We start from the raw sequence: 18400 nt of genomic DNA, 5'->3' as shown, positions 1-18400 counted from the left end.
AACATCCATTAAGGACAGCATACAATATGAACATGTATATAAAGATATAGTATGACAAATAATAGATATATACATGTATTTACAAACAAGACAAATGATAATTTTACATAATTACACATTTACTAACAGGACAAACAGTATGATAATCATCTCAGAATACATATTTACCTCAAACTGGTCTGATAATGACACAACATTCAACACGAATGAGATAGGCCTACATTACATGAATCGAGTGAGATACATTGTAGGCCTACGATTCGAATTGTATTAAATTGACGATTTTTTTTTAATCTCACTAAGTTTACTCATGTGATTGTTGCAGGGATATAAATGTTTCATGTGCTGGGAAGCCTCTATTGTTTTATCCTGTGGTATCTCGAGTTCGCATATACCCTCACCCCACCCACACACTCATGCACTTGGCTGAGGGGAATCCCTTTGCTCACTTGGTGTGTGGATTCCATTCCAGTGGGGCACAGATCAGATTCGACTTCCGAAAAGATCATACTGCCACATGATTGTCAGTACGTACTGGTTATAACATGTCTATGTGCAATCTGATGAAAATATGTAGATTTATATTTTGTTTCGTTTTTTTTATACTTAAGAATGGCCTACATAAAGATCTGATCAGTTGTACTGGAAGGTTGCGTCAGGGGTCGTACGAGCAGCTTTTGACCCTATGACATCAGACATTGATTAATTAATCAGCGTTGACGTTTCTAGTGGTTTAACCACAGTTCCGTGCATGGCCGTAACAGATGGTTTCATTTGCTAATCCCTCACGCCATCCTGAATGCCTATTATGTATAACAACTTTTCCAGATCCTAGTGTAGTACAGACCAATAAAATGAAATTTTGAACTATAAAAACAAACAAAACGAAATAGGATCTGTGTTTTAATCAGATTGGCCTATTGTTCCATGTAAGCACGATAATCATGGAGCTTAATGTATTATAAGGTCCACAGCTCTACCAACAAATTCCTGGAAAAATATTTTTAATTAAATTCAGAGAAAATTCAAAAAAGCGGTTGCCATGCAAGATACACCCACATTTGGCAAGAGATGGACAGAAAACAAGCTAAAAAAAAAAAAGCGATTTTTTCATACAATCAGTATGTTATGGTCTGATATGTGCGAATATCAAAAAGAATAGAAATCTCTGGGATATAAACATATATTTTAACTTTCATCAAAATCTGACCTCTAGTTGATCCACAACCTTGGTATTACATAATTTACACTAATTGCGTACAAGGAGCAGCCATTTTGTCAGCCAATTTCGGTCTGCTTTTCACGAATTCAAACTCAACCATCATTAGGATGTAACACTGATTAAACGTTTTTAAAATCTGTTAAAAATTTTGACCTCTAAAGGGTTCACAAGCTAAATCTATCGAAAGAAACTGAAATCTTTGGGATATATTTTAAGTTTCATCAAAATCGGACAAAAATTGTGACCTCTAGCGGGTCCACAATCTTGGTATTACATACTTTTACACTATTTGTATTCAAGAAGCGGCTATTTTCTCGGGCAGTTTCGGTCTGATTTTTACGAAATTTGAACTCAATCATCATCAGGATGTAACAGTGATTATATATACCCTATAGAGGGTCTACAAGCTAAAATCATGTTAGGGGGCCATAGTCCAGGAAATTACACTCTGATATGCATAAACATGTTTGGAACATAAACACGTGTTTTAAGTTTCATTAAAATCAGATCAAAATTGTGACCTCTAGAGGGTCCACAACCTTGATATTACATCTTTTAACACTATTTACGTACACAGAGCGGCCATTCCAACTCAACCGTCATTGTGTCTTAAATCTTGGATATTAGGATTCCATATTTTCATGGTAAGATGATAACATCAACTTTGATTGAAATGGATCAATAATTCGGGTTGTCCCCGCTGTTCAGGAGTACAGACAGTGGCAGAATAAGAGAGAGAAAGAGAGAGAAATGGGGTTTAACGTCCAACCCCCCTGTGGCAGAATAAAGTGGGTATTTAAAGTAGTCAATTCTTTAACTCAATATCATCCAAAATCTTCGACATTGAAAACACAAATTATTTGTCAATTTAAATCAACATTCATGTTGTGATCTTACCGGGAAAAGATGGACTTCTGATATCCAATATATTTAAGACAAAATAAACATTTTACCATTGGTACACGAATCGTGTACCATAATGTGTTTCAGCTCTATGAAGAAGGAGGCTAGACATATTCCACAAGTCATGTCAAACGGTGATGACATATTCTTATCTGGAGAGCATGCGCAATAAATACTATCGGTGTAGACTGGAACATTAGAATGCACGTAAAAGATCCCTTGGCAGTTGGAATTCGATATAAGAGTAGGCGATAGTGCCGCTGCCCGGGCAAAATTTTCCTCATACCACACTGTATGGCGTATGCCCGTCTTCATTAGCCCAGCATAGGAGCAGAACAGTAGGACGTTAAACCCCATTTCATTTCATTTCATTGTAGACTGGAATAACCAGATGCTAGAGATTGCCATTCGATTCAGATTTCTGGCAAATTTCGCCAAACATAACTGATTTGAAATCAGAGTAAAAACGGAAACGATTGAATGTAAATCAGATTATATACATTCATATTAAATTATTATATCCATTGTGACCCATTTGTGTCAATTTCTAGGTCCCAAATATTAGCAATTTAGCTGTTTTAATTCATGAAATTTTTGGTCTAATGCCCCTTACATAAATTTTGATTCAGCAGCTACACAGATTTATCAACATGTCCCTGTCTTTGCTGCTCTATCAAGTGAGTATTGCCTATCCCTGACCCATATTAAGACTGTAAAATAATTACCTGTATAAATCATTTCCCTCATACCACACTTTATGTCATATTCATGTGTGTGGGTATATTATCTTTAAGACAACAGGGGGATCATGTGGCTAAGTGGGTAAGACACTGGCTCGCTAGCCTGGAGGTCGCATGTTCGATCCCTGCATTGGCCGAGGAAGTTCATTCAGATTTTCCAGTGTGGTTTCCCCTTGTCAGTGATGCAGGATGGAGGGCCTGACAAGCACAGCTGTCTAGTCATTCGGATGAGATGAAAAACCAAGGTCCCGTGTACACATTGGCGTGCACGTAAAAGATCCCTTGGCAGTTGGAATTCGATATAAGAGTAAGCCGTAGCGCCGCTGCCCGGTCAAAATTTCCCTCATAGCACAACGTATGGCGTATGCCCATCTTCATTAGCCCAGGTTAGGAGCAGAACAGTAGGACGTTAAACCCCATTTCATTTCATTTCATTTTAAGACAACACCCGAACATCAGTGAGATAGCCCTAAAAAATGGGGTTAATCCCATGTTAATCCCATACTATCTTTTGCAATAATGTTGCATTTAAATGTCATCATTGTCAAGAGGGATTTGAAAGGTTGGTATACATGTACCTATGATACCTCTTTCTTTATCTCTCATCTCTCTCCCTGTCTCTCATTCTCTTCCTCTCCTGTCTCTCTTCTCTCCCCCTCCTGTCTCTCCTTCTCTCTCCCTCCTATCTCTCCTTCTCTCTCCCTCCTGTCTCTCCTTCTCTTCCCCTCTTGTCTCTCGTTCTCTCTCCCTCCTGTCTCTCCTTCTATTCCCCTCCTGTCTCTTGTTCTCTCGCCCTCCTGTCTCTCCTTTCCCCCTCCTGTCTCTCGTTTCCCCCCCTCCTGTCTCTCTCTTCTGTCTCTCTTCTGTCTCTCATTCTCTTCCTCTCCTGTCTCTCCTTCTCTCTCCCTCCTGTCTCTCCTTCTCTCTCCCTCCTGTCTCTACTTCTCTTCCCCTCCTGTCTCTCGTTCTCTCTCCCTCCTGTCTCTCCTCTTCCCCTCCTGTCTCTTGTTCTCTCCCCCTCCTGTCTCTCCTTTCCCCCTCCTGTCTCTCGTTTCCCCCCCCTCCTGTCTCTCTCTTCTCTCTCCCTCCTGTCTCTCCTTCTCTCTCCCTCCTGTCTCTCCTTCTCTTCCCCTCTTGTCTCTCGTTCTCTCTCCCTCCTGTCTCTCCTTCTCTTCCCCTCTTGTCTCTTGTTCTCTCTCCCTCCTGTCTCTCCTTCTCTTCCCCTCCTGTCTCTTGTTCTCTCCCCCTCCTGTCTCTCCTCTCCCCCTCCTGTCTCTTGTCCCCCCCCTCCTGTCTCTCCCTCCTGTCTCTCGCTCCCTCTCCCTGTTTCTGTTCTCTCCCCCTCTCAAAATTCTAGCCACAACATGAAGAAATGTTAGTAACAAACTAGTGGCATTTATTTTGAATTTATGGCTCAAAAAAATTAAACATAACATACATTATACAACATATTTATTTATTACAGAAAGCCCTAAACAATGGGGTTAATCCCATACTATCTTTTGCAAAAATGTTCCATTTAAATGTGACCATTGCCAATTAAAGTGGTATTTGATAAGCCAATATACACGTACCTATGACACCTCTTTTTTTATTTCTCAGCTCTCTATTCGGTTCTTTTAACCTCTCTCAAATCTAGTCACAACATGAAGAAATGCTAGTAACAAACTAGTGGCATTTATTTGAAATGTATGGCTCAGCAAACATAACATACATTATACAACATATTTATTTATTACAGAGTGTACATAATCACACCACCATCACACACCATTGTGTGTATTCCTCATCTTTGTTGACTTCCTGTACAGCCAGTATATCTTAGGTGACTATATGTACAGCCGGTATCTCAAGTAGTACAATGTATTTTCATGTGATTATAAAAATCAGCTATGTTTGTAAATAATTCACCACAACTATCACACTTGCATACACAAGAAATATTGTCTTTTGTTACGACTTCTTTTGGATGGCTGATCATGTGGGTCTTTAATTCACTGTGTCTATTAAATGACTCACTACAAACATCACATTTATAAGCTTTTTCACCAGTATGAACTCTGCTGTGTGCCTTCAGATTACTTTCCAAATTAAATGATTTACCACAAACATCACATTTATAAGGTTTATCTTTTGTAGTATGTTGTGTAGCATGCTTCAGCATATGTTGAGAAAGAGTTTTACTGTGGCGAAACAATCTATTACAAAAATCACAATTATAAACATTTTCTCCTGTATGAGTTTTCTTGTGTTTGGTAAAAGCAGAACTGTCTGTATATGATTTACCACAAACATCACACTTGTGGCATTTCTCACCAGTATGGATTCTACTGTGTATCTTTAAATAAGAATTGGAACTAAATGTTTTACCACAAAAACCACATTCAAGGGATTTTTCTCCAGTGTGAATCCTCATGTGTCTTTTTAGATTACAAGTACGAATAAAAGACTGACCACATTCGCCACATTCATAGGGTTTTTCTCCAGTATGGATTCGACTGTGCTCAATTAGAGTCTGTCTTCCATTAAATGATTTATCACAAACATCACATTTAAAAGGTTTCTCGCCTGTATGAGTTCTCATGTGGGATTGGAGATTGTGTTTTAAATGAAATGATTTACCACAAACATCACATTCATGTGGTATATCTCCAGTATGAATTTTCATGTGAGTCTTGAGATCATAACTTGATCTGAATAATTTACTACAAACATAACATTTGAAACATTTGTCTTTAGTGTGTGTTTTCATGTGTGTTTTCAGAGAGTAGCTCTGAGTAAATAATCTATCACAAATATCACATTTATAAGGTTTCTCCCCACTATGTGTTTTCAAATGCTTTCTTAGGGTGCTTTTCAGAGTAAATGACCTACCACAAATGTTGCACTTATGAGGCTTCTCCCCACTATGTGTTTTCATATGCTCACGCAGACTACTATTCTGAGCAAAAGATCTACCACAAACATCACATTTGTAAGGCTTTGCTCCAGTATGAATTCTCATGTGCTTTTCTAGACCTTGTTTTACTGTAAATGTCTTCTCACAAAGATCACATTTAAAGGGTTTTTGTCCGGTATGAATTGTCATGTGGGTTGGGAGACTAAGATATGATTTAAATAATTTACCACAAACATCACATTTATATGGTTTATCTCCTGATTGAGGTTCAATTTGTGAACCTACATGTACATTACTATCACAGTTTGTTTTGTCAACTTTAACATGTGTTTTACAATGTTCCTCTAAATCAGCGTAAGATTTAAATATTTCATTACAATCATCACATTTGTATGGTTTTTCACATGTTTGAGGTTCAGTTTGTGCATCTTCATTGCTATCAATATCATCATTATTTTTGTCATCTTTAACATGTATTTTACAATGTTCTTCTAAATCATTATAAGATTTAAATTTTTGGTCACACAAATTACATATATAACATTTTGTCAAGTTTGTGTCTTCTCCTTCAAAATGAACTTGGTAATCTCTATCTAAGGCAATATCATCAGTTTTCTCTTCTTTTACATGAATTTTATTGTGTTTTTCTAAATCATCATATTGCTGAAACATCTCATCACATACAACACATTGGTGAAATGTTTTAACATCATTAGTTTCCTGGAATATATAAAAAGTATAACATCATTAGTTTCCTATAATATATATATAAAAGTTATAACATCATTAGTTTCCTGGAATATAAAAAAAGTTATAACATTAGTTTCCTGGATTATATAAAAGTTATTACATCATTAGTTTGGCCATAATATATAAAGTTACAGCATTCTTTATTATATCAAAGTTATAATTGGTAATGTCGTCCACAACTAATAGTTGACTCTTACACACATCAATTGTATGGAATAAATTAGTTTTACTGATTATCAGATGTTTTGGAGGTTTTTATCAAATAGTAAACAAGCTTGATTGATTGATCACCGATGTTTTCGTAAATGAAATGAAATGGGGTTTAACATTCTATTGTTCTGATCTGACCGATGTTTTTGTAATAAAGTAGATGAATAAATCCTAAAGCTGCTATTTTATATCTACTTTTACAATTACTTTACATTGAATCTAAATAAGCTGAGCTACAATATACATGTAGATTTGTTTTGGAAAATAAATTAAACCGAAAATAAATTAAAGTGAAAATAATCCAAAGCAAAATTTTTAAAATATGGGAATTATATAAACTGGGGGAAAAATTGTTTCAGGTCAATTGAAAGAAGTAGTCTCTCTCAGTGACTGAAATGGTTTTGACTTTATTAATTCATTTTTTGTTAGTTAAACATACATTATGCAAGAGCTAAATCTGTCTATTGTAGGTCTTTCTTTAGGCCTGAAATGTTATCTAAATTATTAATTAGACATTAATTAACTTATCCAGACCATAATCAACTCTAGATGGCATTGCTAGCATTTGACCTTTAGTGGATTATAAGCCGATTTACTGCATAAATTTCCTTCACGATTTAACGATTAAATGGATAATCGAAACTATGCTGTTTATCGTACTGACTTTAGTAATGATGATAGAGGCTAGGCCGAAATTTCAATTGCTTAGTTCTCGGTTCATAGTGGATCAATTTGAATGAAATTTTCAGCAAATTGCTTTTACATTATCTGTTTTTAACTATTATAGTGAGAACTGTCAACTCGTTATCTAATCTCCCATAATGTATCTTTAATGAATTTTGTTGCTTGTTCATTCAGAATTTAAATATTCTTTGTTAATGAATTTGTTTTGATAAATTCGTTAATGAATTTGTGTTTGTAAATAAATTTTGATGAGGTTTTTTATAGTGAAAAAAATTGTGTTACTGGTATTTTGTTTTTTGTTCCTTATTAAACACTTATAATCAAGACAAATGCATCCTTCCATAAACAATGAATTAACAAGCAAATGTACTTACAGCACAAGATTATAAACATATAACAAACTATGGGTATATATGATGAACTTAAAATCAAATAAATGTACTTTATAACACTCCGAATTAAAATCCTATCAAAAACTATGATTACGGCGACAAAACCAATAACATATAACCAATACAGTGTGGACCACTCAACCAACACATTTTGACATTTGTGACTGACTTAACCAAACTTTTCGAGGACAAGTTGTCCCGTATTCGTAGCCAACAGACGTAGGCTTACAGTGTGTAACCTTTGTTTACCCACTCACCATTTTTTGTGTACCAAACAAAAATTACTGTTTGTATAAATTACAGTTGATCTGTGAAATTCCACGAAATGATTACTCAGTTCATTAATTCACCAAACCTTTAAATTATACAGATAATTGGTAAATTATGATAATTTGAAAAACTACAGCCAGTTTAGGTTCTTTATTATCAGATCATTTCCGGTGCCAATGGTTGTAAATTACGTAAAGGCGTGGAGCTATCCATCCTTAGTAATTCACAATATATGTGATCGCTATAATTTACGCACACACGCAAGACAGAATACTACATGGACCAAAGCAATCTGGTGTTGTTGTTGTTGTTGTTGTTGTTGTTGTTGTTGTTGTTGTTAGTTAGTTGTATTTTACGTCCGCTTCCACCGAGGTGATATCGCAGACAAAAAGCAATCTGTTTCACAGAGATCTTTTAATATCTCTGTTACAGATGACTGTTTCGACACGTGACGTCACATCACGCGGCGTCAATCATTGGCTCAATAGCGCGTGCATTGTTTACATAAGACGTTACTGATTCGGGCTAAATTGTGAATTTTACTTATTTTAATACCCATTTACACTAAATAGGAAATGATTTTTACCTACAAACAATTCAAACGTCTTTATTTATCTTTCTAATAAATGAAAAAAATGTTTTAGAATTTAATTTGACGGAAGAAAAAACTCATTAAGTCGCATCGATGTCATCCTTATCAGTGATTCTAGCGGCCTAGCGAAAATTCACTGCTGATCAGTATGGGACCAAAGCAGAAGACCACTCGGACCAATATTCTGCATGGCTTATTCGTTTCAGTTTATCCTTACGTTATCATCTAGGCCTATAAATGGGTGACACGATTTACCCAACTCCATCGTTATTTAAATTTATAAGGCAATACTCTATATGAGTTGAAACATGGTGGATTTGTGTGGGATTGGGTAAATCATGCTACGCCTATAAGTTTCAATCCATGAAGATCGTAGTCAATGGGTATCCAGACCAATCGGAATAAAGACCACTCGGGTCAAGACTAGTCGGACCAACCAAAGGACCAGTCGGACCAAATGAGGGACCACTCGGACCAACCAAAAAGACTAATCGGACCAAACCAAAAGCCCACTAGTTAAAACAACGATAACTGAGTAGTGATCACTACTCAGTTATCGTTGTTTTAAACCGATTTTCTTTGATGTGCTTCCCGATGAAAAAATACCACGGGTAAATACATAGCAATTATCAATTTATTAAAACAACACTTTATTATTGGTCCGAGTAGTCATATTAAAACAAACACACTAATTAATTTTTCATTAAACCAGGGGCCATAGTCATGGTCTGAGTGACATCTGTTTTGCTCCGACTGGTCCCCTTTATCGTCCGACTGGTCTTAGTCCGAGTGGTCTTTAGTCTGTGTTTTCTGGATACCATTATGAAGTACTCGGGTCGAATTGATCTGCGTCTGTACTCAATTTACAACTATCGCTTTCATCACCGGATGTTATCGATCGTATAATATTATGATAATGAAGAAACGAAATTCTTTTCTCTCGTTGTTGCGTTTAAAATGATCATACAAATTAATAGACTAGTGTGCATGGCACAGTACAGTAAAGTAGCTAATTTCTTGTAGAACGAATCGCGAGTCGTATCTCACTGTGTGTCAAGGTCAACAACAACAATAAAAGAAAATTATGGTGAGTGATAAACATAATAAAACAATGACATTTTGTGTTTTATGTCCTCCAACACGTAACTTCTGCTCTTACGTATTAATTATATGATATTGTAGGATAGAGTAGCTGTAGTTCCTTGTTCGATTAAAATGCATCACCGATATTTTCACTGATTTACAGCTACTTTGATTGTTTTACAGTATGGGAATTAATTTAAAGAAGTCAACAATGTATATATGAATATTCTGAAGCTGCTAAAGATCAGTGAAAAGCATTGGTGATGCTATTAATTCAAACAAGTTTGTATTCTGACAGTTCTTGTCCATCCTTATTAAAGTAGCTAAGTGTCTACCTCAATATCATCCAAAATCTTCGACTTTGAAAACAAGATTTATTTGTCGGTTTAAATCAACATTGATGTTGTGATCTTACCAGGAAAAGATGCCCTTTTGATATCCAATGTTTAAGACAAAATAAACATTTTACAATTGGTACATGAATCGTGTACCATAATGTGTTTCAGCGCTATTTGTAATAAGGGACTCGAAAAACAAGGCTAGGCATATTCCACAAGTCATGTCAAACGGTGACGCTATATTCTTATCTGGAGAGCATGCCCAATAAATACTATCGGCATAGACTGGAATAACCAGACGCCAGAGATTGGAATTCGATTGAGAATACTGCCGTATTTTGCCGAACCTAACTGATTAGAAATTACAGTAAAAACAGAAACGATTGAATGTTAATCAATTTATATACATTAATATTACATTATTGTATGCTTTGTGACCCAAATGTGTCAATTTCTAGGTCCCAAATATTAACAACTTAGCTCCTTTAAGCTGCAATATGAAAATACCACTAGGAAGTAACGAAAATCTCTGTATTTGATTGTTAGGGTTCTGTTTAGGGTTATGGTTAGGAAAAATAAACTTATCTTATACAATATGAAATATTGATTTTGGCCCGCTATTCCTGTGATTCAACTATTCAACCCTCCCAAAAGATTGCAGAATGGTTGGGAATTAATATTTGAAAGTATTCAATAAAAGATGTCTCACTCAATAATGTTGCCTATATGTATAAATTCTTATGTGAACACATGGTAAGATTTAAAAATGGCAAACTGTGTTCTGTTTTGATTTTATATATTACAGGAAACTGATAATGTTATAACTTTTATATATTACAGGAAACTAATAATGTTATAACTTTCATATATTACAGGAAACTAATGATGTTTTAACTTTTATATATTACAGGAAACTAATGATGTTTTAGTATTTATATATTACAGGAAACTAATAAAGTTATAACTTTTACATATTACAGGAAACTAATGATGTTATGGCTTTTATATATTACAGGAAACTAATAATGTTATAACTTTTATATATTACAGGAAACTAATGATGTTTTAACTTTAAATATTACAGGAAACCAATGATGTTATAACTTTATATATTCCAGGAAACTAATGATGTTAAAACATTTCATCAGTGCATTGTATGTGATGAGATTTTTCAACAATATGATGATTTAGAAAAACACAATAAAATTCATGTAAAAGAAGAGAAAACTGATGATATTGCCTTAGATAGAGATTACCAAGTTCATTTTGAAGGAGAAGACACAAACTTGACAAAATGTTATATATGTAATTTGTGTGACCAAAAATTTAAATCTTATAATGATTTAGAAGAACATTGTAAAATACATGTTAAAGATGACAAAAATAATGATGATATTGATAGCAATGAAGATGCACAAACTGAACCTCAAACATGTGAAAAACCATACAAATGTGATGATTGTAATGAAATATTTAAATCTTACGCTGATTTAGAGGAACATTGTAAAACACATGTTAAAGTTGACAAAACAAACTGTGATAGTAATGTACATGTAGGATCACAAATTGAACCTCAACCAGGAGGAAAAACATATAAATGTGATGTTTGTGATAAATTATTTAAATCATATCTTAATCTACAGACCCACATGACAATTCATACCGGACAAAAACCCTTTAAATGTGATCTTTGTGAGAAGACATTTACAGTAAAACAAGGTCTAGAAATGCACATCAGAATTCATACTGGGGCAAAACCTTACAAATGTGATGTTTGTGGTAGATTATTCACTCAGAATAGCAGCCTACACAAACACATGAAGATACATACATGTACTGGAGAGACTCCTCATAAATGTGATGTTTGTGGTAAGTCATTTACTCTGCGTGGCACTCTAAGGACACACAAGAAGATACATAGCGGGGAGAAGCCTTTTAAATGTGATGTTTGTGGTAAAACGTTTACCCTAAATGGAACTTTGACAATACACAAGAAGACACACACAGAAGAAAGGTGTTACAAATGTGATATTTGTAGTAAATCATTTAGATCTAGTTTCAATTTACGGACCCACATCAAAACTCATACAGGAGAAAAACCACATGAATGTGATGTTTGTGGTAAATCATTTACTGTGAAGCACAGTTTGCAAGCCCACATGACACTTCATACTGGAGAGAAGCCATTTAAATGTGATGTCTGTGATAAATCATTTAATGAAAGGCGTCATCTAATTGATCATGGAAGAATTCATACTGGAGATAAACCCTATGAATGTGGTGTTTGTGGTAAATCATTTATTCGTACTTGTTATCTGAAAAGACACATGAAAACACATACTGGAGGAAGACCTTATGAATGCGATGTTTGTGGAAAATCATTCAGTTCTATGTCTAGTCTACCTAGACACATGAAAATCCACACCGGAACAAAACCATATAAATGTGAGGTCTGTGGTTATTCGTGTAATCATAGCAGTTATCTACAGACACACATGACAATTCATACAGGAGAGAAGCCATATAAATGTGATGTTTGTGGTAAATCATTCAGACGAAAAAATACTTTACAGATTCATATCAGAACTCACACTGAAGACAAACCATATAAATGTGGCCTATGTGGTCAGTTATTTTTTCAGAATAGCAATCTACAGAAACACTTAAGAACACATACTGGTGAAAAACCATATAAATGTGATATTTGTGGCAAATCGTTTACTTCTGTCTCTTATCTACCGATCCACATGAAAATCCACACAGGAGAGAAGCCACATAAATGTGATGTTTGTAGTAAGTCATTTACCGATGGCTCTGCATTAAGGGTCCACATGAAAACCCATACCAAAGACAAAGAACGTGATTGTTTTGATTGTGGTATTTGTAATAAATCATTTCGTCATGTTAATTCTCTATCCCAACACATGTTGAAGCATGCTACACAACAAACTACAGAAAACAAACCATTTAAATGTGATGTTTGTGGTAAATCATTTAATTTGGAAAGTAATCTCAAAGCACACAGCAGAATTCACACTGGTGAAAAAGCTTATAAATGTGATGTTTGTAGTGAATCATTCAATAGACACAGTGAATTAAAGACCCACATGGCCAGCCATCCAGAAGATGCTGTCTCAAAAGACAACTTCACTTGTGCATGCAAATGTGATATTTGTGCTGAATCATTTACTAGCATAGCTGATTTATATAATCACATGAAAATACATTGTACAACTTGAAAGACTCATTGTTTACTACATATAGGATACATGTATATTCTAGTATATTTACTAGGAAGCCACAATACTGACATACAGAAAAAACTATTGTTATTTAATGAACATGGTGGGGGGGGGTCTAGTGGTTTAACGCGTGCACATGAAGTCACAAGGTCTGTCATGTGGCACAGCTTCGATTCTCGACTTCTACGTGGCAAGAAGTAGGGTCACCTGTCCAATCCGAGCAACCTCGTTGGTTTTCTCCGGGTCCTCCGGTTTCTTCCCATCGCTAAAAAACCCTTCATGTTCGTTCGTTCATGGAGTTACTGAAATAAAATTGAACCATATGCTAGTTCCTAATAAAGCTACTTTGTGTCAAGTTGATACTAAACGCCATTTCTCTCTCTTTTAATGAACATCCTTGATCTATAATTTATGGTGGGGTGGGGCATGTGGTCTAAAACTGTATATTACATCAAGGCATATCATCTATATGTTAGTCATGGGTTTGATTCCAGGCTTGTAGTTTAGAGGTTCAAATGGGTGATCTAAGTAACTTCTCAGTTACATCGTTTGTGTGCTGTTGCATCGTCCTGTTTTAAGCCCGTCACCTGCCTAACCTTGGATCTGTTATGTGTAATTGATTTATAAAAATTTGTAATCTCCAGCCACTGGGAGCCAGAGACACATTAATATTTATGTGATATGACTCCTTTGTGCCCCTTGTGATTTAAATTGTTTTAACTGCGTTAAGTAATTGAACTAGAGGATCTTAGTCGAAATGCCACTCAGTGATAAGCAGTAATTGTATTCTAAAGAATTGTGTCCTTGGTGAAGGTTTGCTTCAAAATATGTTAATGTAGAATAAATATGTTGGGCGCAATATTCACCGCTCGGACAGATTGCTATCAGCATGGCTGCTTTGCACGATCATATTTCTCTTTCTGTATCGCCTTGCTCATGAAATGAAATGAAATGGGGTTTAACGTCCTACTGTTTTGCTCTGAACTGGGCTAATGAAAACGGGCATATGCCATTCAGTATGCTATGATGGAAATTTTGCTCGGACAGCGGCACTACGGCCTACTCTTATATCGAATTTAAATTGTCAAGGGATCTTTTACATGCATGGCAATGTGTACACGGGACCTCAGTTTTTCGTACCATCCGAACGACTAGACAGTTGTCCTTGTCAGGCCCTCGCCCTGCATCAATGACAAGGGAGAACCAAGCCGGGAAATCTGGATGAACTTTCTAGGCCAATGCAGGGATCGAACACACGACCTCCAGGCTAGCGAACCAGTGTCTTAGCCACCGTGAGGCCCCCCTCCCCTCCCCTCTCTCGTATTTGTACCATTAAACTGACGGTCTAAAAATTTATCAAAATCAATTAAACTAATGCAGTGATCCATGGTGAATACCGAGTAGGATTAGGCGGATTATCGGTGTCTGTAAAATAGCTTTATTTAATGGCCGCTTCCATCAAGGTGATATTGCCGACAATTGCATTATTATGTGATATTTATTTACATGTGTGATGAAGGGATATAAAAGATTGGTAAAAATTATATCTATGTAAAAGACAAGAAAGGGCATCATGGTAATCCATTAAATACCATGGGCAGGCTTCAATCCATGTGCACAGATTAGTTAACGGAAATTAATCAGATATTCAAGCAAGTATTTATTGCACATGCTCTCCAGATAAGAATATGGCGTCACCGTTTGACATGACTTGTGGAATACGTCTAACCTCATTCTTCGAGTCCCTTGTTCCAAGTGGCGCTGAAACGCATTATGGTACACGATTCGTGTACCAATTTTAAAATGTTTATTTTGTCTGAAATATCGGATATCAGAAGCCCATCATTTCCCAGTAAGATCACAATATCAATGTTGATTTAAATTGACAAATAATTCCTGTTTTCAATGTCGAAGACTTTGGATAATAATGAGTTAGAGACTTAGCTACTTTAACATATATATAGGTCTACAAAAAATATATTCTGGTTGTCAGACAGTCCTTACCAAAAATCTTATTTTTGTGTTTTTATTTTGTCAAAGAATTACTACTTGGCTGAATGACTTCTATAAAGATCAAATTGTTGTTTATAGGAATGTATGATTATCCAGTAGCATTTATAATTGTCATTAACATTTATCAGGGTAGTGTACTTGATAAATGAACGCATGGAGTCATTCAATTTTTTTTATAGATTTACTTCCTGTAAGCAGAATAAAATATGTATGTGCAGTAACTAATGAGCCTGTTTTTATTTTTTTGAAGTGATGCAGAATTATCTGGGAACCAGAATATTTTTTTTTCATATGGCCTAATATAAAAGGACAGTATTGGTGTCAGTCATTATAAAATATGTGATAGAGCTCGTTAAATACATCCCAAATATAATTTTAACACAGAAATCATTGCTACGGGAGATGTGTAACAAGCATGTGAAGAAACGGGAAGTGACGGCAAACATGACAAATACGAGTTGTCCTTCTATATAACTGACTGAAGTAACGAGTAATAACAGACAAACGATCGAATTTCATTTCACTGATAATTTAGTTGAAGATGAAAAGTTGTTATATGAGACGATCAGAGGATATCTGACAATTCTAAAAAAGAATTGGCTGTCAGTAGATAAAAGATAACGAACAAATTAGAAAAAGTCTGTGCATTACCATGTTTTTATTAAGAACAGAATGAATAAAAACGGGGGAATGCACGGGATTTTTCTATTTTTTTCGTGTCGCTTATCTAGTGACAGCCAATTCTATTTTTGAATTGTGAGATATACCCTCTCACCCTCCCATATAATAACTTTTCAACTTCAACGGAATTATCAGTGAAATGAAATTCGATCGTTTGTCTGCTATCAATCGTTACTTCAGTCAGTTATATAGAAGAACAACTCGTATTTGTCATGTTTGGCGTCACTTCCCGTTTCTTCACATGCTTGTTACACGTCTCCCGTAGAAATGATCTCTGTGTTAAAACTATATTTGGAATGTATTTAACCAGTTCTATCACATATGTAATAATGACTGACACCAATTTTGTCCTTTAAGGAGGCATGACGTAAGATTAGATAAAGAGCTGACAGTTAAAATTAGATAATGAAAAGAGAATATTTTGAAAATTTTAAATCATTTCACTGTGAGTCTAGGAATCAGCGATATAATTATTGGCAAGCCTCGATTATCATTAATACCGTTGTTATGATAATACACAAAATCTTGATTATCCATTTCACGGTAACCGCATCCAGCACAAAACATATTTAAATCCACTAAATATTGCAGGCATCCGTTGGCACCGAGAGCTGATTATGGTCTTGGTAAGTTAACTAATTAATAATTCAGATAACATTTCAGGCCTAAAGAAAGACGTGCAATAGGCAGATTTAGCTCTTGCATTTAAACATACATTATGCAAAAGCCAAATCTGCCTATTGCAGGTCTTTCTGTAGGCTTTAAATATTATCTAAATTATTAACTAGACATTAATTAACTTATCCAGACTATAATCAACTCTCGATGTCATCGCTAGCCTGCACTATTTACTGGATTTGAATCCGATTTGCTGCACAACGCTCACTGATGATTTAATCCAAAAATGGATAATCAAGACTATCCTTTTTATCATACCTACTTTAGTAATGATGATCGAGGCTAGACCTAAAATTCAAAAGCTAATATCTCGGTTCAGAGTGGATCAATTTTTTCAGCAAATTCCCTTTACATTATCTAGTTTTTAACTATTATAGTGTGAACTGCCAGCTCTGCATCTAATCTCCCTGCCCCTTTAAGAGTTTATTCAGCACCAATGCATGTAGGTCTACAATTAGGATTTGGGAATGGACTTAAGCTTTTAAGGGCACAATCTTGGTTCACACAGAAGGGGCTTAACATCTTACTTTTCTGCTCCTACCAGACTGATAAAGATATGCAGTGTGCTATAACGGCAAATTATTTCCCTGAATAGCAATTGAATTCAAACTGTCAAGGGTTATTTTATGTGCTCATCAAGGTGTACACAAGACCTTGGTTGTTTTTTTTCATACCAACCGAATGACTTAACACAGTTCCTTGCCAGCCCCTCTCTGCCCTGCATCACTTACAAAGGGAACACACAGGAAAATCCTGAGGAACTTTTGTGGCCAACACCGGGTCGAACCTGGGACCTCAAGGTCAGCAAGCCAGTGCTCGACAGATTGAGTCACTGCGACTCCCTACCATTGGTCCAGTATAGATTTTTGTTCATTTAAAGGATTATTAATAGTTGCTGAGGGCCCAAATTCAATGGGAAGAATGGTGACTTAGTGGGTAAGGTCCTGGCGCACTAACAAGGAGTACTGTGGTTCGATCCTGGTGGAATGCACGTTAAAGATCCCTTGACAGTTGGAATTCGATATAAGAGTAGGCGATAGTGCCACTGCCCGGGCAAAATTTCCCTCATAGCACACTGTATGGCATATGCCCGTCTTCATTAGCTCAGTATAGGAGCAGAACAGTAAAACGTTAAACCCCCATTTCATTTCATTTCGATCCTGGTGATGGCCGAGATGGTTTTCCCATTGTTAATGGTATAGAATGGAGGGCCTGGAAAAGAACCCTTGACAGTTGGGAAACCATGAAGAGTAGGCAGAAATGCCGCTGTACAGGCAAAATTTCGCTCATAGCACACTGCATGCTATATGCCTATCTTCATTATATTAGAGAAGTTATGGTGGCTAAGTAGGTAAGATGCTGGCTCTCTAGCCTGGAGGTCGCGTTTTTGATCCCTGCATTGGCCTAGAAAGTTTATTGGGATTTGACGATGTGGTTTCCCCTTGTCAGTGGTGCCAGAAGGAGGGCCTGACAAGGACAGCTGTCTAGTCGTTGGGATGGGCCCAAAAACCAAGGTCCCATGTATACATTGGCATGCGCATAAAAGATCCCTTGGCAGTTGGAATTTGATATAAGAGTAGGCCATAGTGCCGCTGCCCAGGCAAAATTTCCGTCATAGCACACTGTATGGCATATACCTGTCTTCATTAGCCCTGTCGGAGTAGATCAATAGGACGTTAAACCCCATTTCATTTCATTTCATT

The 18400-nt window shown here is 36.0% G+C and overlaps 2 protein-coding genes across 2 annotated transcripts; one reads left to right on the top strand and one right to left on the bottom strand.

The window, feature by feature from the left end:
* Nucleotides 1-4255: 4255 nt before the first annotated feature.
* LOC126810895 (zinc finger protein 260) lies at nt 4256-8341 on the bottom strand. The gene is made up of 2 exons (XM_050536243.2): nt 8058-8341; nt 4256-6484 (listed from the first exon to the last, which is right to left on the bottom strand). The coding sequence occupies exons 1-2, from the start codon at nt 8058-8060 to the stop codon at nt 4715-4717; spliced, it is 1773 nt and encodes a 590-aa protein (XP_050392200.1). The 5' UTR covers nt 8061-8341; the 3' UTR covers nt 4256-4714.
* A 1245-nt stretch (nt 8342-9586) lies between these two features.
* On the top strand, nt 9587-15591 carry LOC126810804 (zinc finger protein 260). The gene is made up of 2 exons (XM_050536087.2): nt 9587-9749; nt 11202-15591. The coding sequence occupies exons 1-2, from the start codon at nt 9747-9749 to the stop codon at nt 13320-13322; spliced, it is 2124 nt and encodes a 707-aa protein (XP_050392044.1). The 5' UTR covers nt 9587-9746; the 3' UTR covers nt 13323-15591.
* The last annotated feature ends 2809 nt before the right edge of the window (nt 15592-18400 follow it).

Source organism: Patella vulgata, chromosome 1 (genome assembly GCF_932274485.2).
Source record: "Patella vulgata chromosome 1, xgPatVulg1.2, whole genome shotgun sequence".
Lineage (NCBI taxonomy): Eukaryota > Metazoa > Mollusca > Gastropoda > Patellidae > Patella > Patella vulgata.
Note: the sequence above shows the minus strand (reverse complement) of the source record. Positions and strands in the feature narration are given on the sequence as shown.